The following is a 24,887-nucleotide window of genomic DNA, read 5'->3' on the forward strand; positions in this document are numbered from 1 at the left end:
TGTTGTTGGTCCTGCAGGATCCTGTCGTGTCTGATGGAACATCTGTACACTGAGAAGATGGTGGAGGACTGTGAACACAGACTGTTAGAGCTGCAGTACTTTATCGCCAGAGACTGGAAGTAAGCAAGTTGCCAGTTAGCACAAGTGTCTCTAGAGCCCCACGTGGCTCTTCAGACCCCTGACGAGGCTCCGTATAACTCACACCAAGAAACAAACATTTCCTCATAATAGTGACACTAAAGATAGTCATCATGCTCTTTATGCATTTGTTCAACTTTAAAACAGCTTCAACAGCAGGCTTGTTCATCTTTTTTTGAATTACCGTATTTTCACGACCATAGGGTGCACCGGGTTATAGGGCGCGGCTTGAGTTAGGGAGTCTTTTTGGTATTTAACACATACAAAAGGTGCACCGGGTTATAGGGCGTGGGCGCGGGCGCGGTAAAACATGCCGGTAAAACATCTGTGCGGGCTCGGGACTCGGAACATATCGGTGCAAACCAGACATTGTGAAAATTATAAACAGCCAAAAGCATGTTTCACTTTACTGGTCTAGTCCTGGTTCAGACCTGGTTTAGAGCGCACGTGCACTTCCTCATTGCGTACGCTGACTGCTCGTGCTCTTCTAATGGGCTCGACACACGGGAGGCAACTTCGCCTCTCCATTCATTTTCAATGAGACACGTGCGACAAAGCGATAATCGCGGGTCTCCCTCCTACTACAGGTGCTGGCCAGTAAATTAGAATATCATCAAAAGGCTGAAAATATTTCAGTAATTCCATTCAAAACGTGAAACTTGTACATTATAGTCATGCAATGCACACAGACCAATGTATTTCCAATGTTCATTACATTTAAATTTGATATTCATAAGTGACAACTAATGAAAACTCCAAATTTGGTATCTCAAAAAATTAGAATATTCTGAAAAGGCTGAATATAGAAGACACCTGCTGCCACTCTAATCAGCTGATTTACTCAAAACACCTGCAAAGGCCTTTAAAAGGTCCCTCAGTCTTGTTTTGAAGGCACCACAATCATGGGGAAGACTTCTGACTTAACAGCTGTCCAAAAGACAATCATTGACACCTTGCACAAGGAGGGCAAGACACAAAAGGTGATTGCTAAAGAAGCTGGCTGTTCGCAGAGCTCTGTGTCCAAGCACATTAACAGACAGGCGAAGGGACGGAAAAAATGTGGTAGAAAAAAGTGTACAAGCTCTAGGGATAACCGCACCCTGCAGAGAATTGTGACGACAAACCCATTCAAAAATGTGGGGGAGATCCACAAAGAGTGGACTGCAGCTGGAGTCAGCGCTTCAAGAACCACCACGAGGAGACTCATGAAAGACATGGGATTCAGGTGTCGCATTCCGTGTGTCAAGCCACTCTTGAACAAGAAACAGCGCAAGAAGCGTCTCGCCTGGGCCAAGGACAAAAAGGACTGGACTGATGCTGAGTGGTCCAAAGTTATGTTTTCTGATGAAAGCAAGTTCTGCATTTCCTTTGGAAATCAAGGACCCAGAGTCTGGAGGAAGAGCGGAGAAGCACAGAATCCACGTTGCATGAGGTCCAGTGTAAAGTTTCCACCGTCAGTGATGGTGTGGGGTGCCATGTCATCTGCCGGTGTTGGCCCACTCTGTTTCCTGAGGTCCAGGGTCAATGCAGCCGTCTACCAGGAAGTTTTAGAGCACTTCATGCTTCCTGCTGCTGACCAACTTTATGGGGATGCAGACTTCACCTTTCAACAGGACTTGGCACCTGCACACAGTGCCAAAACCACCAGCACCTGGTTCAAGGACCATGGTATCCCTGTCCTTGATTGGCCCGCAAACTCGCCTGACCTTAACCCCATAGAAAATCTATGGGGTATTGTGAAGCGGAGGATGCAATACGCTAGACCCAACAATGCAGAGGAGCTGAAGACGACTATCAGAGCAACCTGGGCTCTCATAACACCTGAGCAGTGTCACAGACTGATCGAGTCCATGCCACGCCGCATTACTGCAGTTATTGAGGCAAAAGGAGCCCCGACTAAGTATTGAGTGCTATACATGCACATTCTTTTCATGTTCATTCTTTTCAGTTGGCCAACATTAGAGAAACAAACATTTTTTCATTGGCCTTTAGAATATTCTAATTTTCTGAGATACCAGATTTGATGTTTTCATTGGTTGTCACCTATAAATATCAAAATTAAACGTAATAAACATCGGAAATACATTGGTCTGTGTGCATTGCATGAATATAATGTACAAGTTTCACGTTTTGAATGGAATTACTGAAATATTTTCAACCTTTTGATGATATTCTAATTTACTGGCCAGCACCTGTAAAGCCGGGCGTACACCGGGAGTGCTGCAGGAGGACACACAGGGATTTATGGGGGTTGGATGAGGAAAACGAAATAAAGAAAGTAAATCTGTGTTTTGTGATCAGTTTAATTTGACATGAACACGACAAGCACGCTTTCTTGACAATCTTTGTGTGTAAAACAACGTGTAGAAATAAAAACGAACAGCGTGTGTTATTAGGGAAATAGCGGGCGAGCGGTGTTGATGCAGGATTGCGCATGCGCCGTGAGCAGTTCTGGTACTTTTTGGGTCGCAGCCGCTCGCTGCGCTGCTTCAAGTGCTGATGCGCTGTGTTGAAGTTCAGAATGTGTTTACCGGTAGTTGGTGGATTTAACCACATAAACTTTCCACATGAACAAAATCATATGTGTGTTATTAATAGGCCTAAGAAAATAGTGTGATTTGAATTGTGTTTAATGAACCCTCTGGGGTCCCTGGACGCGTATCTGCATCTTTTGAACAGGTCTGATTTGGGAAGCTGTAGCAGCAAGACTCCGCCTCCCTGAGTTTCGGTTTCAATTCAGCTTTAAAAAGGAGATCATAAACTACACCCCAGTTTTTAAGTTTTGTTAATAGGCAACATAAAAGCTGAGTTATACTAAAAAACGACCTATTTTTAGACAATCTGATAACTTGTCAAAACAGCAGTTTAGTAATCCGTGAGCGGGAATGTGCTTGTGAACATAAAAACCCACAAAAACATGAGATCCTTTTGCTGTTGGTGGACGTCTCACATATTCAATTGATAAAAAGTATCATTATGTAGCTGAGTAACGAGATGTGCGCAAAAAGGAGCCGCTTCGCGGGGAAAGTAGTGGCGCGAACGGAGTAACAACAAACAATTAGACAGATATTGACGGTAAACTTCATATTTTGGAGCGATCCGGACAGATATATTGTCGCTGCAGTTTAGCAGGCTTTTATTAGGCTTATATAAAGGATGATGAGAAGGATAAATGTCCACCAGGCAGTTCAGATAGTTCAGCTGTTTTTTGAACTGGAAGCAGAGGAAGTGGACGGAGACTCACAGCCGGAGTCTGAGGCAAATAGCGAGGATGTTGATGACGATGAGGCAGATCTACAGGTCTGTCTTCGCTCACGTCCGCATGTTCACGCCACGCCCCTTGTCTTCTTCTACGTTCGCGTCTCACAACAACACAATAGGTGCACCGCACCATAGGGCGCAGCATACATTTTGGAGAAAATTTAAGACTTTTAGGTGCGCCATATGGTTGTGAAAATACGGTACATGGTTTTATGGCGTATCGATTTGTTGCTGTATCGGCTGTAGGCCAGGTTTTTCTAATCGGTGTGGTTTTCCAGATGTGTGGTGTAAAACTGCGTTTTGTTCCTCAGATTAGACCCGATCCTGTATAAAAAGTGTCAAGGAGATGCGGGGCGGCTCTGCCACACCCGCGGCTGGAACGACACCAACGAGGTGATGCCTCCTGGAGCCATTTTCTCCTGCCTGTATCGACACGCCTATCGCTCAGTGGAGCAAGGCAGGAGGGTAAGTCTCTGGACTTCTACTCTTACTGAGCAATGCTCATCTAATAGGCTTCTTCTCCTGGGTTGGGAATTTTAGCTTTAACCCATTTTCACAGAATGGTCAATAGGCCTGGGCCAGGCCAGGCCAGCCCGCTCCGCCATGGCCTGGCGCAGCCAGGTTGTGTTTACATGACCTTGTGTGGAACGAGGACATGAGTGGGCTCCGTTGAAGTGGTGAGGAGAGGTCTTTGGTAGGGTTGCACGTTTTTCAAAGTTTCTTTAACCGGCTATTGACACCCTTAACGGTTAATAGTCAGTTAACCGGTAACCCCCCACCCCCTCCAAACACACACACACGAACATTTGTCCCTGCTCTATAAATAACCCTTTTCCGTCTACTCTTCTTAATATAATTCTGATGCACAACTAAAGTCCCACACTCATTACATTTATGAACAAAAAGTAAAGAGAGTGGGATGACGGCTAACATGCCCATCATTAACTGCAATTAACCGGTTAGCTACGTACATCCCTAGTCTTTGGTGTCATTCATTAGCACCACATAAACAAGAGCAGATGGGAGCACAGTCAGTTGAGACGAGTGGGATAAGTTGGTCTAGAAAACTGTTAAGAACAAAGGAAGAAGTTGAAGTACTTTTATACTCTGTACTCAGACTGTGGCTATTTTTGATGAACAAACTTCAGGCACAACATGCCTGGTTGCTGACTGTTTATTTGGGTTTGGTTGGGCGTTATTCAGAAGCTCCCACTAGTAGGTAGACATAGGGATGGGTACTGAATTCTATAAGTTTTAAAGCCCCAGTGTGTAATATTTTTACCTGTTTACTATCAAGTTGATCACAAATGTTGTGAAGATAGCCAGAAGTGTGAGAGTGACGCTACTCCAGCCGGCCAACCGATCCAAACGTGGGTGTGAGTGGTTGGCTCAGCACAAAACAAATGGCAGGATAGCAGGGTCAATGACAGCGGTCGGTTCTGTGCGGACAACACCAGTGTGAATGCGCTGAGCTTACCAGGGCCGACTAAGCTGACTATAGTGTAAATGTGCCATAAATGTTTTGCTACTGCAGCTACGGCTGGTTTAGTTGTCGAGGTTACATCATGTTTGCAGTTAAACACCTGGTTCTTCTTCAGTGGTTCCATAACCTGAACACTTCCATCAGCGACGTGTGTGTGTGTGTGTGTGTGTGTGTGTGTGTGTGTGTGTGTGTGTGCGTGTGCGCGTGCGCGTGCGTGCGTGCGCGCGCGTGTCAGTCATGTCTAAGCAATTGAAGGTGGAACTGAATCCTCTCTTGTTTAACCCACAGCTGTCCCGGGACTGTAAGGTGGAGGTGCAGAGGATTCTCCACCAGAGGGCGCTGGATGTGAAGCTGGACCCGGAGCTACAGAGAAGGTGCATGACTGACCTGGGGAAGTGGTGTAGTGAAAAAACAGAGGCTGGCCAGGAGCTGGAGTGTCTGCAGGACCGTCTGGAGGATCTGGTCTCTGACTGCAGAGATGTGGTGGGAAACCTGACAGAACTGGAATCAGAGGTACAGTGCTGTCTTGGTTCTCTTGCTTTGTTTTGTTATGAAAGATTCATTCATATTATAATTGACCTTTCCATCATTATTTCATTCTGTTGGTTTGGCTGTTTCTGAGTTTAATTTGCTGTCCTGACACAATTTGGACCCAGGGTTCTGACTGATTAGTCACTTTGACCTCATGAAGCAGGTTAGGCTTGACTGGCTGATCTAGTTTCGTAGCATCTGAAGAGTTCTCCTGTGTTTCTCCTCAGGACATTCAGATCGAGGCGCTGCTGATGAGAGCATGTGAACCTGTCATTCAAACCTACTGCCATGTGAGTATGCAGTCAAAATTTCAGAACGCCATCCTGCAGTGTTAAGACCATGTCGGCCCATTATTTGATTAATGGGAAGTTTCATGCTACAAAAGAAGAGTTAGTGATTTCTTATGTGATGTAAAACTTTCTTAAGCTGAAGCTAGGGCTGGACAACAACTCAGGAACCATCTGTATCAGTCCATAGACGTGTGGTCAGTGTTGGGAGTAACGCGGTACAAAAGTAATGAATTACTGTAATGCATTGCTTTTTGCTGTAATGTGGTAATGTAAGGCATTACAGGGAAAGAAAACGGTAATATTTACTCGGTACAATTGTCAGTAACGCGGTAATTACAATGCATTATTAAACCCAGAATCAAGATGTGGGTTTCCTAAAAATTCTAATTGCGGGAAGCCTGAAAAAAGATCCAGTATCCACATATATGACGTCATTTATGGACTCAGCTTTGCGGGCATTCTATGAGCAGAGAGGACACAGCGGGAATGGCTCAAATACTCCAGCTGTGTCCTGCGCGCGGCCGCTGTTATATTCACAAAATCGCTCCACCAAAACAAATTAATTCGTTTGCGATCGTTTATATCAGCCCATATTCTCTGGTACTTCATGTACTTTTCAGCTGAGTTCATAATCTGTGCCCCGGTGATTTCAACTCATTGCTGCTGGAGCGCAGCGCATATTAAGCTCTTTTTGCATTCGGTAGATCCCGTTGGCTGATTAGTTAGAAAGTAGGAAATCTAGGAAACTGTTTTTCTGGAAGATGGAGAAAACATGCAGCGTGCAGGCAGGTTAGAGAGAGAAAGGGCCGGAAGTTATTCACATAAAATCAAGAAAACAAAACAAAGTGCTTGAAAAGAAAAAAAGTAGGTAGATTTATCCCCAATACACATTTTTACCAGTGAAAAGCAATAATATACAAACATTTAATATTTATACATGTGATAGAATCAGATCACCCCAGAAGTCAGTCCCACATCCAGGGCCCTATCAAGGCATTTGGGGACCAAGGCAAATATAGGCTTAGAGCCCCCACCACCTCACATCCTTCTCAGTTAATCTAAGATGGCGGCGTGCTGAGAGTACAGATTGTTGTTGTTTTTATTTAATAAAGAACTGTTATTATATCTGACTGTTTTTAACAGCAATCCTAGCTCAGACACCACATCACCTTCCTCTGGATGTGTTATGAGTTCACTGAGCGTCACATTACCAGATTCATATTGAAGTTGTTTTGGTGAAAGTAACTTAAAGTAATGCAAAAGTAGTGTAGTGCCTTACATTGTTAAATCAGTAATATTGTAATGTAATGAATTACTTTAAAATGAGGGTAACAAGTAATAAATAATGCATTACAGTTTTGAAGTAACTTGCCCAACACTGTGTGTGTTGCGATTAAATATAAAAGGGTCTTTAAGCTTGCATAAAAAGGTTAGTTTCTTTTAGTGTATGGAGTAGCTTCGTACCAGAGTCATTACTTACACCAAACTAATAAAAAATGCAGACCCCTTCGTCGCCAAACCCTCCCTTCTCAAACCAACAGAGAGCATGTGACTTGAACAAGATGTCGCCTAAAGGTTGCAGTAGTTCACCAGCATGGCATTTATTTAGATTATTATTATTGTCTAAATAATTAGTTGCAACAACACATACTTTTCCTTAGGGAATAATAAAGTATTTTTGAATTTGATGGGCAAAATGTTGGTTTCCTGTTGCTTTTTGGTCAGATGCAAAACAAACAACGTTCGATTGCAAAATTTGCAGAGAATCTATAAAAACCAAGTCTGGTAACGCAGCCAACTTTACCGTCTAAGACGGTCGCTCCAGCAGGAGTGTGAGCGGTGCTGCCCTTGGCACGGCTCCACGTAGGGGGAGTGTTCTGGATCGTCTGCCAGCACGAAGCAAACTAAACCGACAGAGCGTCCTGGCGGCATACGGACGGTTTCTGTGTGCTAGCTCATAAAGTAATAGCATAAAAAGATCAGGTCTGCACTTAATAAAAACATATCTATTCTTTTTAATAATTATAGAAGTCAGTCAATAGAATTTTTTTGCTGATATGCCTTTTTGTATATTGTCCAGCCCTGGCTAAAGAGAAGCTCAGGTGAATGAATAAAATGTGTGTGTGCGTCTGCCAGGAGGTTGCTGACAACCAGATCAACTCTGGAGATCTGATGGAGTGTTTGATTCAGAACAAACACCAGAAGGAGATGAACGAGAAGTGTGCAGTGGGAGTCACACACTTCCAGCTGGTGAGCAGACTGGTGCAGTCAGATTTATCGGAGCCTGAGACTGAATTCATCAGTAATCAGTCTTCACCCTCTTGTCCGCAGATTCAGATCAAAGATTTTCGTTTCTCCTACAAATTCAAGACAGCCTGCAAAGAGGATGTTCTCAAACTGTGTCCCAACATCAAGAAGAAGTAAGAAGAGCAGCTAAAGGGTTTCTGTCTGAGACTAAATGACTTAAAACCTGCAGGAACCTCAGACCAGTGTCAGGGTGGAGCTACACTCCAATGCTTCTTTCATTTTTATGCTGTTAGGATGAGTTTTCCAAACAATGCAACCCAAAAAAGTCATAACATGAATAAAGATTTAGATAGTTTAAATAAAATGAGCTAAATGTTATAAAAACAGAATTCCAAACAGTTTGAATTGAAGTTCTAAATCTACAAACAGCAATAAAGTTTCTTCCTGCTTCCTGATTAATTTTAATAGAAGTGAAATGTTGCTTAATTTTTATCATTTCTGCCAGTTAAACCACCCTTTACTAGAACAGGCGTGTGTGTGTGTGCACACAGACAATACACCTTTTTATTAACGCCTGTTGATCTGCTGTGGGTTTCAGTTGAACTGCAGGACCAGCAGGTCCCGTGTGTGTGTGTGTGTGTGTGTGTGTGTGTGTGTGTGTGTGTGTGTCTGAACTTGTCTCTCTGTGTGACTCAGGGTGGACGTGGTGATCTGCCTCAGCACCACAGTGAGAAACGACACTCTGCAGGAAGGCAAAGAGCAGCGAGTCTCCATCAAATGTCGTAAACAGCTGAGAGTGGAGGAGGTGGAGATGGTGCGTTTACTGACACTCTGACAGTAACTCAAAATAAACACGATGAACTGTGTCTATTCAGCTGTTCCAGGACGAAACACGTGGCAGAAGTTTGGCAACAAGCTTCTTTTTAAACACGCATTTATTCTGAAACCCCAGAAGTCTGATCTGAATCTGTCCATTCAGTTTAACAACATGTGATCCATTCACTCGTTCATTCAGAACCAACTGATAGAAGTTTAGATAGAAGTGCCGTTGGACAGATGTTCTATCTGTTATCTTTGTTCTGTTTGTGAGCAGTCTGAGGACATCCGTCTGGAACCAGAGCTCTATGACTCCTGTAAGCAGGACATCAGCCAGCTGTGTCAGAATGTGGCCTTTGGTAACGCTCAGGTCAGCAGACACACACACACACACACACACACACACACACACACGAGCACACACATCACTTGCGTGTCAAGTGATGAATGATTCACCGTAGGGGAATATTTGGAGTCCTCTGACTCAGAAGAGTGCTTTACTAATACAGGTATCCTTATGTAAAACGTCTCACATTTCTAACATGTCTGGTGTCTTCCTGCAGGTTATTGAGTGTCTGAAGGAGAACAAGCATCAGCTGACGTCACGCTGCCACCAAAAGATCTTCAAGCTGCAGGAGGTGGAGATGGTTGATCCCGAATTGGACTATCAGCTAATAAGAGTCTGCAAGCACATGATCAGGGTAGAGCATTCAGTCATTTCCAACTAACCTGAGTTATAGAGTCCATGGGACGTTTTGGAGCAGCATGTTTGGTGATAGCTCTGACTGTAACAGCACTTTTGTTTTTAGCGGTTCTGTACAGAGTCGGAGGGAAAGAACGTTCTCCAGTGTCTGAAACAAAACAAGAACAGTGAGCTGATGGATCCTAAATGCAAACAGATGATCACCAAGAGACAGATCACCCAAAGCACAGGTACACTCACCGAGACCCGCTGTTGGTTCAGAGCTCAGCAAACATCAGACTTCCCTCTCCAGAGCTGGAAAAGTTAGATGTGTGTTTTTGTGTCCAGACTACAGGTTGAACCCAGTGCTGAAGAAGGCCTGTAAAGCCGACATCCCAAAATTCTGTCAGTCCATCCTGAACAAGGCGCCTACTGACAATGAGCTGGAGGGTCAGGTCATCTCCTGCCTCAAACTCAAATATGCAGACCAGGTCAGAGTTCTGTCCTTTCCCCTCCTCCCTGCTGGTTCTTACACATTGCAAACTCTCACCACTTTCACCACCGTGTTGCTACTGTTTCACCACCGTGTTGCTACTGTTTCACCACCGTGTTGCTACTGTTTCACCACCGTGTTGCTACTGTTTCACCACCGTTTTTCTACTGTTTCACCACCGTTTTTCTACTGTTTCACCACCGTGTTGCTACTGTTTCACCACCGTGTTGCTACTGTTTCACCACCGTGTTGCTACTGTTTCACCACCGTGTTGCTACTGTTTCACCACCGTGTTGCTACTGTTTCACCACCGTGTTGCTACTGTTTCACCACCGTGTTGCTACTGTTTCACCACCGTGTTGCTACTGTTTCACCACCGTGTTGCTACCGTTTCACCACCGTGTTGCTACCGTTTCACCACCGTGTTGCTACCGTTTCACCACCGTTTTTCTACCGTTTCAACACCGTGTTGCTACCGTTTCACCACCGTGTTGCTACCGTTTCACCACCGTGTTGCTACCGTTTCACCACCGTGTTGCTACCGTTTCACCACCGTGTTGCTACCGTTTCACCACCGTGTTGCTACCGTTTCACCACCGTTTTTCTACCGTTTCACCACCGTTTTTCTATTGTTTCACCACCGTGTTGCTATTGTTTCACCTCCGTGTTGCTACTGTTTCACCACCGTGTTGCTACTGTTTCACCACCGTGTTGCTACTGTTTCACCACCGTGTTGCTACTGTTTCACCACCGTGTTGCTACTGTTTCACCACCGTGTTGCTACTGTTTCACCACCGTGTTGCTACCGTTTCACCACCGTGTTGGTACCGTTTCACCACCGTGTTGGTACCGTTTCACCACCGTGTTGGTACCGTTTCACCACCGTGTTGCTACCGTTTCACCACCGTGTTGCTACCGTTTCACCACCGTGTTGCTACCGTTTCACCACCGTTTTTCTACCCGTGTTGCTACTGTTTCACCACCGTGTTGCTGCCGTTTCACCACCGTGTTGCTACTGTTTCACCACCGTTTTTCTACTGTTTCACCACCGTGTTGCTACTGTTTCACCACCGTGTTGCTACTGTTTCACCACCGTTTTTCTACTGTTTCACCACCGTGTTGCTACTGTTTCACCACCGTGTTGCTACCGTTTCACCACCGTGTTGCTACCGTTTCACCACCGTGTTGCTACCGTTTCACCACCGTGTTGCTACCGTTTCACCACCGTGTTGCTACCGTTTCACCACCGTGTTGCTACTGTTTCACCACCGTTTTTCTACTGTTTCACCACCGTGTTGCTACTGTTTCACCACCGTGTTGCTACTGTTTCACCACCGTGTTGCTACTGTTTCACCACTGTGTTGCTACTGTTTCACCACCGTGTTGCTACTGTTTCACCACTGTGTTGCTACTGTTTCACCACTGTGTTGCTACTGTTTCACCACCGTGTTGCTACTGTTTCACCACCGTGTTGCTACTGTTTCACCACTGTGTTGCTACTGTTTCACCACTGTGTTGCTACTGTTTCACCACCGTTTTTCTACTGTTTCACCACCGTGTTGCTACTGTTTCACCACCGTGTTGCTACTGTTTCACCACCGTGTTGTTACTGTTTCACCACCGTGTTGCTACTGTTTCACCACCGTGTTGCTACTGTTTCACCACCGTGTTGCTACTGTTTCACCACCGTGTTGCTACTGTTTCACCACCGTGTTGCTACTGTTTCACCACCGTGTTGCTACTGTTTCACCACCGTGTTGCTACCGTTTCAACACCGTTTTTCTACCGTTTCAACACCGTGTTGCTACCGTTTCACCACCGTGTTGCTTCCGTTTCACCACCTTGTTGCTACCGTTTCACCACCTTGTTGCTACCGTTTCACCACTGTGTTGCTACTGTTTCACCACCGTGTTGCTACCGTTTCACCACCGTGTTGCTACCGTTTCATCACCGTGTTGCTACCGTTTCACCACCGTGTTGCTACCGTTTCACCACCGTGTTGCTACCGTTTCACCACCGTGTTGCTACCGTTTCACCACCGTGTTGCTACCGTTTCACCACCGTGTTGCTGCCGTTTCACCATTGTGTTGCCACCGTTTCACCATTGTGTTACTGCTGTTTCACAGCCAGTTTGCTATGGTTAGGGTTAGTTCTTTACATTCTCCATTGCTCAACTCTTTAAGACTATTTTTGCCTGGCTGCTGCTAACATTCTCTCTAGGTGTCCTGGTGCTTTACATGATTTTTGAGGTTTTTTTGCAACATAAGATATTTCTTCATTATAAAATGTTTTACCCTCAGCTAGGGCTGCAACAACGAATCGATAAATTCGATGAAAATCGATTACTAAAAGCGTTGGCAACGAATTGCGTCATCGATTCGTTGTGTTGCGCAACTCTTCCAAAAGCCCCCTCCCCTCCCGCCCGCCGTTGCGCACAGACCGGTGGAGAGCCAGCAGGTGTTTGTAAGAGGAACATGGCAGAAGCAGCGAGACCCCCAAAAAGTAAAAACTTCTAAAGTTTGGGAGCATTTTCAGTTAAATCAGGCGAAGACATGCAACGTTTGTAGGTCAGACTTAGCATGGCACGGGGATACTACGGTGATGATGCAGCGTCTTAAACGCAAGCATGTCAGAATCATCAGCGAGGAAGGAGAGAGCTCGGTGTCCGGGTAAGTTAAAAACTTTTCAAAAGTGATTCACCCAAGCCCCGGATTATTACACAGGCTAGACATGCCCTAAGCTCGTAAAAAAAAGTCTTTAAAATTGTAAGCGCGACGCTATTAGATATGCGCGGGGGGGGGGGGGGGGGGGGGGGGCGACGACTCGCGCCGCTGCGAACCGGTTCCGCCGTCACATTCCCGCAGAAACTGGTTGATCACACCGGGGCCAGACTACTAACTTGTGGCTTTACAACCACAATGTCCTCAGAAGCGAAAACGCTTTTAAAAGGGAGGGAGGAGTCCTAACTGTTGCTGCAGGCGTGTTGTGTGAGAGTGCAGTAATATACTGGTTAATATATTTTTGGGTTCAGTTGCTTTCATGTGGCCTAATGTGAGTCTATTTGGGATCATTGGGATGATCAGCAGCATTTCTTGATGTGACTTTATGGCAGTTGCCCAGGGCATCATCACAAGGAGGATGGCATTCATTTACTTTTGTTTTATTTGGTATTTTTCAGTCATTTTTGGAAATAGTGATTAATTTTGATTAATTCACAGCCTATGTTTAATTACATTTAAAAATTAGTTGTTTGACATCCCCAATTATAATAAATATCTACAGATGAGATCAAACAAAACAGATGAGAATTGCCCTTAAAGAGCAAGTCACCCCCAAATACTTTTTTTTGCTGATAGACTAAATAAACGAGTGTCTAATCATGCTACAGACACGTGTCGTCAATAATTTGGCACTTCAGTGCATCTTAGTTAAAATTTAAATATTCTGCCTAAAACTGGCAGTGTTGTGCCGTTGTCAGGTAAAAACTCTGCACTGTATTTTAATTTAAATCTGCCACCGCTATTGGCTAAGAAGTATGCTATGATGTAAACTGTTACATTATGATGTCACAATGCTGTCGTGAGCCTGAGTGTGTGTGTATTTGTTAGCGGCTCCGCCCTCTCGGTCTGCCAGGCAACAGCATGTGTTGCATTTTTCAAACATGAAGCGGGAGTGGAGTTGGACTCTGGTAGGGGTTGACTTGCTCTTTAAGCTGTTTAACTTGGACCAAGCATTTTAGGTCACAGATAGATGTAGCTTAGGGTCTCTGTCTATACACCTTATAAGACAATTTAGGTGATGGCATGTTGTTTTTCTGCTATTGAACTGTTTTCTAATAATGTTGTGTTTAATAAAGTGAGGGAAGGAGAAAAATAACGTTTCCCTAGCAGTTTTTAAAAATGTCCCTATGTAATCCGATTAATCGACTAATCGTGTCGAGACCCCATCCGATTAATCGATTATCCAAATAATCGTTTGTTGCAGCCCTACCCTCAGCTACTTACAATATTTGAGATACCAATGCATTGAATTAGTCTAATCCTTACATGCATGATCAGAATATTCTAACTGTGCATATCGGCTGAAGAATAATTCTAAATATGATGGATAATTTAAATGTTTCAGCCCATGAAGCAGCAGAAATGGTGTCATTAATTTGTTTCTGCAGCGCCTGTCTCCTGACTGTGAGGACCAGATCCGGGTCATTTTACAGGAGTCTGCGCTGGACTACAGACTGGACCCTCAGCTCCAGATGCACTGCACAGAAGAGGTTCAAACACTTCTACCTTAACTCTCTGATACTGTCTGTAACGTACCAAAGAGTCAATTTTCACCGTCTTAATTAACCACAAGATAACCTTTCATCTACATACATAAACCCACTATCTATCTGGCCTCTAAATCCAGAAAGTTCTGCTCTGTGCTTGTTTGCATGCAAGAAGACATAACATTGTCAAGGTCTCCTGCAAATGTCCGGCAATCTGCGTAAAGCCAGACTTCAGCATTCCTCACTCTGGGGAAAGTGATCTGGAATTATAAATGGCTTTACAGCTTAAAAATCTAAATAATCATGTGTGTTGAATGAACAAGAAGTTTAAATCAAATGTTTGAATAATCTGTGCTTTAACCATGATGGCTTTAAAATGAATATTGCTCTTACAATGATCCATTTCAGATCGTATGATCAGTATGTGTTTGATTTAACAAGTTAATCAATATCTACACTCGTACACATTACTATAAGATACCCATTAATGTAATACTCACTTCACATAAGTGTTTTAAAACATTCTCATTCACAAAGCGTTTAACACCTTTGTATCTGAAGAAGGTGTGTCTTTCTGAGGGATGTTTGGTAAAACCCTCAATGAGTTAAGTAAAACAAGAATCACTTCCCGATTTCCTAGCTGACTCTCGAACCGGCCAATTCGGGAACAAGCTTTTATGAAACCATCTCTTTTGACATCCAGTCAAAAGCCTCTGCACGCTACGTTGATACAGACATCAAACTGCTCTTTAAGAGCCAAACATCAACCTTGGATGCAAACGAGCATTCCAACTTACTGTTGTGACCTAGCGATCTCTCAAGACCAGACGGGTCGTATCAGAGCTAATATGCGGGTTCCTGGTACCTTGAGGTCGATGTCCACCCCGATTTCTGACAGTCAGGATCTGCTGGGGGTCTCTACACAAAGGGTATTGTAGACTCAACCGATTGCATCGGATAACTTTTATAAACAATCCTTAGCTCACCAAACAAACATCCACCTTCTTTTACAACCCAGACTTCACAAATTCTCTCAGATACAAAGAATGGTTTTGCTAAAGCATCTAGCTTCCATCACAACGTTTCACACCTCACATAAAAATGGCTCAGAAAATATGCCTGACCTCGTTCTTTGTTTTCATTGTAGTCAAGGACCGGTCATGCTTTGGCTGGCGGATTGATGCCATGAACAACAAGAATTGCTTATTGAATTGTTTGTGTTTCCATAAATAGTGAGAGAGTTTAGCTCTGTTGCCTTTAACACAATGCAGCCAGAGCTTTGATTTTGCTCAGGCTTTTTCTTAGGCCTGATTTATTCTTCTCCATCTGTGTTGGTGCGGAGAGACGCAACGCCATTATGTGTCAAGGGCTCTCCGAAAGTCTCTGAAATATATAAACACATTAGTAAGTACACTATCGTGGACGATACATGAGTGTTATGGTGGCAGGATACCTCAGAATAGCGCTCCGCCCTCTGTTGTCCTGGCGGGGATTCGCTTTGCAACAATCTGCTGTCTGAGCAGAAGTTCGCCTGTGAAAACCTTTCCGATACTTCCTGTGCGTCTCTCCGCTGCGGAGCTCATGGAGAAGTATAAATCGGGCATTAGTCCACAAACTCTGGGTGGGGCCCCAGTCCATGCACTAGCTCACAGTGTGTAAACGCTGTCTGCATTCAGATCTCAAACTTTTGTTCGGATGAGGCAGCAGCTCAGGAGCAGACCGGGCAGGTAGAAGAGTGTCTGAAGATCAACCTGCTGAAGATCAAACACGAAGCCTGTAGGAAGGTCGGTATATTCTTTCTGATTTGTCACGTTCTTCTGACTAAAGAGGCTTCTCTTGTTCATAATGTCCTCTTGTGTATCTTCTAATGTTAGTTCTCCTTCCTCACCCTCCTCCCTGTTGCAGGAGGTGTTGAACATGCTGAAGGAGAGTAAGGCAGACATCTTTGTTGACCCAGTTCTTCATACAGCCTGTGCTCTGGACATCAAACACCACTGTGCTGCAATCCAGCCTGGCAGAGGGCGGCGTGAGTACGCACGCACGCACGCACGCACGCACGCACGCACGCACACACACACACACACACACACATGTTGGCCACCTTTCACAGGGGATTCAGTAAAGCTGAGACCTTTTGGTCTGACATGACCTTTCACCGGTTCTGTTCATGACCTTTATGGACAGAATTTCTAGGCGCAGCCATGGTGTGGAGTGAGTCGAGTTTCGTGGCAGGAGAATCTCATCTCTGCTTTTTGCAGATGATGTGGTCCTCCTAGCTTCATCCAGCTCTGACCTTCAGCTCTTGCTGGGTAGGTTTGCAGCCGAGTGTGAAGCGGCTGGGATGAGGATCAGCACCTCCAAATCTGAGACCATGGTTCTCGACCGGAAAAGGGTGGCTTGCCAACTCCGGGTCGGGAGAGAGGTCCTACCTCAAGTGGAGGAGTTAAAGTATCTCGGGGTCTTGTTCACGAGTGAGGGTAGGAGGGATCGGGAGATCGACAGGCTGATTGGTTCGGCATCTGCAGTGATGCGGACGCTGAGCCGATCTGTCGTGGTGAAGAGGGAGCTGAGCCAGAAAGCCGGGCTCTCGATTTACCGGTCGATCTACGTCCCAATCCTCACCTATGGTCATGAGCTTTGGGTAATGACCGAAAGAACGAGATCGTGGATACAAGCGGCCGAAATGAGTTTCCTCCGTAGGGTGGCCGGGCTCAGCCTTAGAGATAGGGTGAGGAGCTTGGACAATCGGGAGGGACTCGGAGTAGAACCGCTGCTCCTCCGGATCGAAAGTAGTCAGTTGAGGTGGTTTGGGCATCTGGTCAGGATGCCTCCTGGACGCCTCCCTGGGGAGGTGTTTCGGGCATGTCCTGCCGGCAGGAGGCCCCCGGGTCGACCCAGGACACGCTGGAGAGGTTACATCTCCAATCTGGTCCGGGAACGCCTTGGGGTCCTGCCGGAGGAGCTGGTGGAGGTGGCCGGGGAGAGGGCAGTCTGGAGCTCCCTAGTTGGGATGCTGCCCCCGCGACCCGGACCCGGATAAGTGGAGGAAGACGACGACGATGACCTTTCACAGTTCTGATCTGTTTGGTCCTTGTTGATCTTTCTTGTTGACAAATATCTACCAAATGAAACAGAAATTACTATTTGTGAACAATCTTAAATCCTCTGATACCAGAGCACTATCAGCTCGCAACATTTATAATCTCATGTTTGAATCTGCTTTTGCATTTGATGAACAAATCAACTCTTATGTCAAGATGAGCTCCATCCATTTAACGAGTTTCAGTCACTAATTCATCTGCTCACCTGGATCGCTGTCATTCCTCATCCTCAGGTCTCCGTCAGTCTTTACCAACAGACCACAGGTTCTGTCTATTAGGGCTGCAGCTATCGAATATTTTTGTAATCGAGTACTCTATCGAATATTTTTTTCGATTAATCGAGTACTCTAATAAATTACCCCTTTGTGTTTGTAAACCATTATATCAAATAGCATGTTATAATTATGAAAGACCTCTTAAAATGAGCAAGCAGTTGCCAGTTATTCTTCAAGTTTTATTCAAAATTAGTTTGCAAAACTTCAGCACTTCCAACTTTACTTCACAGTAAACAAATGCCTGTGCAAAAAATAAGTACACAACCTGAGCCAATTTTCCCCTCGTGCGAGAATCTGCTAGCCTGCAAGCCAGAGGATAACTGTTGAAGTAGCGCTGCGGGCGGCTGCGGCCCAAACAGAACCAGAACCGCTCACGGCGCATGCGCAAACAGTTCGCCGGCTGTTTCCCTATTAACACACGTCCGTTTTAATTTCAACACTTTTTTTCTCACACAATAACAAGGATTGTCGAGAAAGCATGTTTGCCGTGGTTTTGTCAAATTATACTGATCACAAAACATTTATTTACTTTCTTTCGTTTTCCTCTCATAAATACCAGTAATCCTGCAGCAATCCCGAGGGACAAAAAATATCAATAACAACACAATAAAAAGTCCGACGTTTTGTGTAAAAATGCTATTTTTTAGCACATTTTAAGTCCGACGTGTTGCTACCAGACGTACGGTGTGAGCTGAAACTGAGTGCTACAAACGAAAAAGTCGCAGTGTCCGCAGAATATATAGCAATACAGGCCAAAAAGCATTATCTTGTAGAGGCTCCGAGTCCGCTTGCAGAAGTGACATTTACAGGTGCTGCAGCACGGAGGATGTGGTGTTGTGGTAGGCTAAATCCATTTTACAGTATTTTCACTGGACTACGTTTTCCACCTTACGACGTGAAAAATGGTCCCACATCTTGACATTTTCTGTCTTTTTCGCACTCCACCGGGATCCACGTTGTCCGCCATAGCTTAAGATAAAGTTAAGTTACATTCCCTACTCGCGTGTGCGATTCAGTCCAGTGGGCATGTGCGTCACTTATTTCAGTCCGGGTGAAACATGACCACGGGCGACTGCAAAGCCATGAATTAATTAAATATGAATTAAACGAATCCTCGAGGCAGAGAATTTGACTCGAGGATTTTTTGTACTCGAATTATTCGAGGTACTCGAGGAATCGTTTCAGCCCTACTGTCTATACACCTTTACTGGTCTACCTACACTGGCTTCAGGTTCAGCGCCCAGTTTAAACTCCCACTAGTTGTCTTTAGAAAAGGGATGCTCTGATCACGTGATTGGAAATTGGACCCGATCGTGTGATGTTCAAACGTTTGAAATCGGGTGAAAAAGATCAGATTTAACCATATAAAACAACAAATATGACTTTTTAAAACCATCCTGAGAGAGATTTTCAACGGAACAATGACTCGCTTTAATTTCAACAAGTTCCTCTACATCCGTTTTCTTTGTTTCTTAGAAGAAAACATCACCATTACCTCACACAAGCTACAGCAGGTGGGGATTCTGTTGCTAGCTCTGTTAGCTGGTAGGCTAACGCAGCGCTAACGCGTCCCCACAAAAAAGCTGAAATGTTCATATTTTGGTGGCATTTTAAACCGCACAGTGAAGACAGTGTAATAGCCACTTATAAGTGTTTCCTGGGCATTCAGCAGGCTGGAAAAGACAGCTGCATGATGATTCAGGCGTCAGCACGGCTAATCCTCGGTCTGCATAAAGTTCAGTTCACAGCGGCATCTCTAACAAAAACATGGAGCCTGCCAACCGTGAAAGATAAATGCTGAGAAATCGCCAACGGACAGCAAAACATCTTGGTTTCTCATTTGAAATATGAGCAACTCTGCTACTTTTAAGTATATTCATAATATTAACATGTTTTTTTTATCAATGTACTTCCTAGACAAGTGATGTTTTTTGGCAGATAAACCAAGGAAATGATATAAATACAGAAATAAATACCTAAATACTAATAATAAAAAAGGAAAGCCTGTATGTGTTTTCCCGTTCTTATTGTCTTTATGTTTTAATGCTTGGTGGATCGGGACTCTATCGGCAAAGAATCAAAATCAAATGACTCTGACTTGGATCCCTAGTTTAGAACCGTTGTTGGCATTGCTCTGCCTGTCAGAACTCTTCCATCATCTCACGGAGGTTTCCGAGGCTGCAGCGGGGCTAGTTAATCACAACTGGTAACTGAAGACTAACAACTGAATAATTACACGTTTATTAACCCTTTGTTAGATGTGGTTAATTAATTACAATCATAATAAGCAGTGGGGCTGACTGTTGTTTTTGTGTTTGTGTGCGAGGGTCTCCGAGTCTATAGATGTGGGTTACATTCGCCATGTCACCATCTCCCCGGCTGCATTGCCAGTGTCCCCGTCTCGTTTGCATACGCCAACATCAGTTTGCTAAAGTTGTGCCTCTTTTCCATCAAGTTTCTCTTTATCAATCACAAAATTTATGTAGAAAATGACTTGTGCAATTCTCACCCTGCCTTGTACGCAAGACAGGTCTGTAAATGAGTGATCTTTAATTAACGACGGTGAGATGAAGCCTCATGATGAGCTGAAGCTTTCCAGCCAACTGGTCGACTCTGCATTTGAGGCGCCGTGATGATTCATTCGCTCTATTGCACCATCAAGTGGACGATTCAAGTAAAACAGTAAACCTTTAAACTGAGAAAGTAAATTATTAATGTTGTCTTAAACTGTCCTTTTAATATACTATCTGGTCCAAAAGAGAGGTCACTAACAGCCCAATGTGACGGGGGGGGGTGCCCCTGTTTTTTTTTTTTTTCCAAGTCCATTGTGAACCGGCGAGCCAGTTCTTGAATCGGTCATGTGGTACGGACTGCCAACAAGGCCTCAAACGTCACTGCTTATGTAATCAACACAAGCCTCGATACTCGCTTCACAAAAGATCTTCCTGGATACCCGACACGCTTCGAAGTGTCGAGACATCAGACACGTCACTACCTTTAATGTTCGTTTTCTGATTAGTTGCAAAAAGAGCACGGCTATGTTCACCTGGCAGGTCGAAAGTAAAGACAGGCAGCGCTTGTCTCGACGCAGCAGAGTGTAAATGGCTGAGACTGAATCTGTTCACGTCAATAAACAACTTTAGAAAACATTTGTTGTCTAATAAAATAATAGAATTCAAATAAAAAAACATCAAGATGAGGGCTTTTCTCAGCTGTTTCTAGGTGAGATTAAAAGAGATAATTAGATTAATTACAGATCACAGTTAATCTGTCCATTTTTTATGTCTGTCGACAGCCTTAATTATTCCAAGATGTAAATGTCCGTGTTTTAATCTAAATTGTGACCAGATTTCCTGCTGCTTTCCCTCAGAGATGTCGTGTCTGATGGAGGCGCTGCAGGACAAGCGGGTCCGACTACAGCCAGAATGCAAGAAGAGACTTCAGGACCGCATCGACATGTGGAGCTACGCTGCCAAGGTACCCGCAGCTGTTAGACAGAACCCTTCCTGGTTCTGGATCCTGGTGCTTAATGAGGCTTTTATTTTGTAGAGTTTTATGTTGAGAGAGACCTGCCTCTAAACCTGGTTCTGCTCACTTCTAGGTGGCTCCTGCCGAGGGTTTCTTGGACCTGGCCTCGCAGGTGATGACATCCCCATCTAAGAACTACATCCTGACTGTAATTTGTGCCGCTGTGACCCTGCTCTTCCTCATGGGGTTGTTCTGTGGGAGGTTCACCAAACGGGTCACTCAGGAACTGAAGGACAGGTAGACCCCGCCCACTCTGGGGTCAGGACATTACCACAGAATAAATGACCTCCCAGCGTTAGTCCTGGATTCTCCCCTCAACCCTCATCTCATCTTAAAGAGTCCACTCCCCTAGTTGGACCCAGGGCTTCACTCGTATTCTTCACTTTTATTTCTTTTTCATGGCTTCTGGGGTCAAAGGTCGGGGTGGGGGTGTTTGGTTTTGAGTGCTATAAGGCTTTGGGGTTGAAAATGCGCGATGACAGGCTGATGTACAGATGCCATCGCTTTACTGAGAAAACTCCGTTTGTGTGTGTGTGTGCGTGTGCGTGCGTGCGTGCGTGTGTGAGTGTGTGTGCTTGTGTGTGTGTGTGTGTGTGTGTGTGTGCCTGTGCGTTCTGTCCTTGACCACCGCTTGTTTCTGCTCCTTTTTGCTGAAACGTTTAGTTTCACTAATGTTACATTTTAACTTAATCTGGTAGAGTTCTGTTTTTTGTTTTACTAACATTTGTTGTTTTGTTTTTTTTTGCCGTGGGACTGCCTGTCACGTGCTGTCACAAGCCAGCCAACCCCCCACCACACACACACACACATACACTTACACACACACACGGTGCAAGACACAAAGGTAATCAGGTTAGACTATTGGAGACGTAACGATGATACTGGAATCATTGCACATTTTGTTTCTTCTTTGTGTCTATGAATATATATATATATTATTATTTTGTGTGTGTGTGTGTGTGATGATAGCCTTATTTATTTGATTTCCAATGGTTACTTTCTTTTATTTGAATGTTCTCCAGTTGCCTTTACTTCGAGTGACCTTGCGTCCAGCGGGGAGGGGGAGGGGGCAGGTGAGCTTGAGGTGTGTGACAGACTCGTGGTCGATCTTCATTTCCGGGATGGACAGGGTGGTGGTGGGGGTGCAGCAGGAGAATGGTTCGATTACCCAAACAGCTTTAATGTTCCAGCTGATGTGGATGTGAACGCCAGAGTGTCAGGATGGAGCTCCAGCATCAGCATCTGGACGGTTTGGTGGCAACGATTCGCTGTTTAGATTTTGGATTGTAAATAAAATCTTTTTGATGAAATATTCTATTATTGTAAAACAAATGGGCAACGATAAAGATCTCCAAGCATCAGAGCAGTGAGTGAGGATTCTCCTCCCCAGCCCACCGTATGTGTACATGTGTACTATAGCTGTAACTGTGTTGTGTATTTAAGCTGTTGTGATGAGTGCTGCCCTCCCTGCTTGTAAATCTGAACACTGTTCATTGAACTGCCTTTACCCCCTCCCCCCCCCCTCCCCATTTGTTGTTGATATTTTTGAAGTATGTCTGTGCCTAGTCACCGTCCCACTAAGGGGTCTTGTACAGAAGCCCCAGCAGAGGAGTGTGTGGCTGACTTGTTTTTTCATCCAGCAGGAAGCTGCAACATCTGCAGCCACTTCTTCATATACGTCCAGGACCATGACAGAAACATTGTTTTTACTTTTCTTTTTTAGATTCGTTATCAGGTCTTTATTAAAACACATTTTAGTAAATGAGACTTTTAGTAAAATGTGTTTTATGTCTTTAGAGCTTCTGATCACCATACGTTTTATGTTTGTACATATCAAGCTGAACAGTTTGTTAATAATAAAAATAAAGTGTGCAAGGTTTCTATTTCACTATCGATCATCCATCCATCATTTAACCAAACATCTGTAGATTTACATGTTATGTTCATTTTTATCATTAAGCCTCTTTTATTAATATATTGACTTTAGTTTTGGGATAAAACCACTGGAGATGGATGGCTCCTTCCTTATGGCACATAAAAAATATGTGACAAATATAAAACAGAAATAACAAACAAAAAAATAGTGGTATGAATAGTAAATCGGCACTACTTGCCAATAAGTCTCCACACGTAAATGGCTAAAATATCATTTTTAGATCTTGAAGGGAAACGAGGCAGTTTCGGCTTGCTTCAAAGCTCCCTACTGTCAGTTTTAAATCACTGTTGGTAAAACTAACTGCTGTCCCCTCCCCCTCGCTGCTGTTAAACCAGCCGACCACGGATTATGGGTCATTCCCATCTGTACCGGGTCGGGTAGCGTAGGTTGTTTACATATCTGGGTGGCCTGGTATTTTTCCGGGCCAACCAAGGCTCATTCTCAGCCCTCTTCTCAAGGGGGTCTGCTTCAGGCCGACCAGGGCCAACACACCCACTGCTGACAGCAAATTCACACCTTCCATTAGAGCAAGCCTCTGATTGGTGGGTAGAATCAGCCCACATGGGCTTAAGGCAAGGATGTGTGGAATCAACTGGGCCGACTGGGGCTACCCGGCCCGGCACAGATGGGAATGGCCCATTAGTTACACTTACAAGCACGACTATGACCTCTACATCGAGGTGAGTCCTTTCTCTGAGCTCTTGCTTCCTGATGTTGACTTGTTTGGCCCCTTTTTTGATAAAACGCTCTTTTCTATCTTTTTTCACCAGATAAAGGTTTTCTCTCTGTTTCTTCTGAGCCTCTGGCAAGATAAACGACTAATGTCAACCAGGTTCTCATCTGTTCTGAGGTGTAAACTTTGTGAGAGTTCAGGTCATCGCCTGGTCGGCTGAGATGAGTTGTAAACACGGTGTTCTGCCCTCGAGGAGCAGACGGGTCATATAACCAGAGGTGGAAAGAGTGCTAAAATTTCCTACTTAAGTACGAGTACCTCAAGTACAAGTAAAAGTACTTGCCTAAAGTTTTACTCAAGTAAAAGTAAAAAGTATCGTAAATAAAATGTACTCAAAGTAAAAGTTACTTAGTTCCATTTTTGTCAGCGTAACATCTAAGTAGTGCAAAATCACAACGCAGGTTCACAATTCGCTCGTGTGCATGCACACACACACACACACACACACAATTTTGCAATGGTGTGAAAATTAAGATACTTAAATTAATTGCAAAAGTTTATTTATTACGCAGAAGATTCAGTAAGATTCTTTTCATTCGATAAACTGGAAATGCAACCCTTTTCTGTTTTATTTCAATACAGGTGCTGGCCAGTAAATTAGAATATCATCAAAAGGTTGAAAATATTTCAGTAATTCCATTCAAAACGTGAAACTTGTACATTATATTCATGCAATGCACACAGACCAATGTATTTCCGATGTTTATTACATTTAAATTTGATATTTATAGGTGACAACCAATGAAAACATCAAATCTGGTATCTCAGAAAATTAGAATATTCTAAAGGCCAATGAAAAAATGTTTGTTTCTCTAATGTTGGCCAACTGAAAAGAATGAACATGAAAAGAATGTGCATGTATAGCACTCAATACTTAGTCGGGGCTCCTTTTGCCTCAATAACTGCAGTAATGCGGCGTGGCATGGACTCGATCAGTCTGTGGCACTGCTCAGGTGTTATGAGAGCCCAGGTTGCTCTGATAGTCGTCTTCAGCTCCTCTGCATTGTTGGGTCTAGCGTATTGCATCCTCCGCTTCACAATACCCCATAGATTTTCTATGGGGTTAAGGTCAGGCGAGTTTGCTGGCCAATCAAGGACAGGGATAC

General features: G+C 44.3%; 1 protein-coding gene across 1 annotated transcript in view; it reads left to right on the plus strand.

Annotated features, from left to right (window-relative positions):
- The window catches only part of glg1a (golgi glycoprotein 1a), a 34,445-nt gene extending 12,864 nt beyond the window's left edge, over nucleotides 1-21,581 (plus strand). The window contains exons 10-25 of the mRNA XM_015976503.3: nucleotides 18-119; nucleotides 3,711-3,864; nucleotides 5,171-5,395; nucleotides 5,641-5,703; nucleotides 7,840-7,953; nucleotides 8,035-8,123; nucleotides 8,647-8,764; nucleotides 9,044-9,136; nucleotides 9,330-9,467; nucleotides 9,576-9,699; nucleotides 9,797-9,939; nucleotides 14,110-14,211; nucleotides 15,885-15,992; nucleotides 16,114-16,234; nucleotides 20,955-21,061; nucleotides 21,186-21,581. Of these exons, the coding sequence (XP_015831989.1) occupies nucleotides 18-119; nucleotides 3,711-3,864; nucleotides 5,171-5,395; nucleotides 5,641-5,703; nucleotides 7,840-7,953; nucleotides 8,035-8,123; nucleotides 8,647-8,764; nucleotides 9,044-9,136; nucleotides 9,330-9,467; nucleotides 9,576-9,699; nucleotides 9,797-9,939; nucleotides 14,110-14,211; nucleotides 15,885-15,992; nucleotides 16,114-16,234; nucleotides 20,955-21,061; nucleotides 21,186-21,353 (1,969 nt within the window). The 3' untranslated portion in view covers nucleotides 21,354-21,581. The remainder of the gene's footprint in view (nucleotides 1-17; nucleotides 120-3,710; nucleotides 3,865-5,170; nucleotides 5,396-5,640; nucleotides 5,704-7,839; nucleotides 7,954-8,034; nucleotides 8,124-8,646; nucleotides 8,765-9,043; nucleotides 9,137-9,329; nucleotides 9,468-9,575; nucleotides 9,700-9,796; nucleotides 9,940-14,109; nucleotides 14,212-15,884; nucleotides 15,993-16,113; nucleotides 16,235-20,954; nucleotides 21,062-21,185) is intronic.
- The last annotated feature ends 3,306 nt before the right edge of the window (nucleotides 21,582-24,887 follow it).

The sequence above is a fragment of the Nothobranchius furzeri genome, chromosome 4 (assembly GCF_043380555.1).
Source record: "Nothobranchius furzeri strain GRZ-AD chromosome 4, NfurGRZ-RIMD1, whole genome shotgun sequence".
NCBI lineage: Eukaryota > Metazoa > Chordata > Actinopteri > Cyprinodontiformes > Nothobranchiidae > Nothobranchius > Nothobranchius furzeri.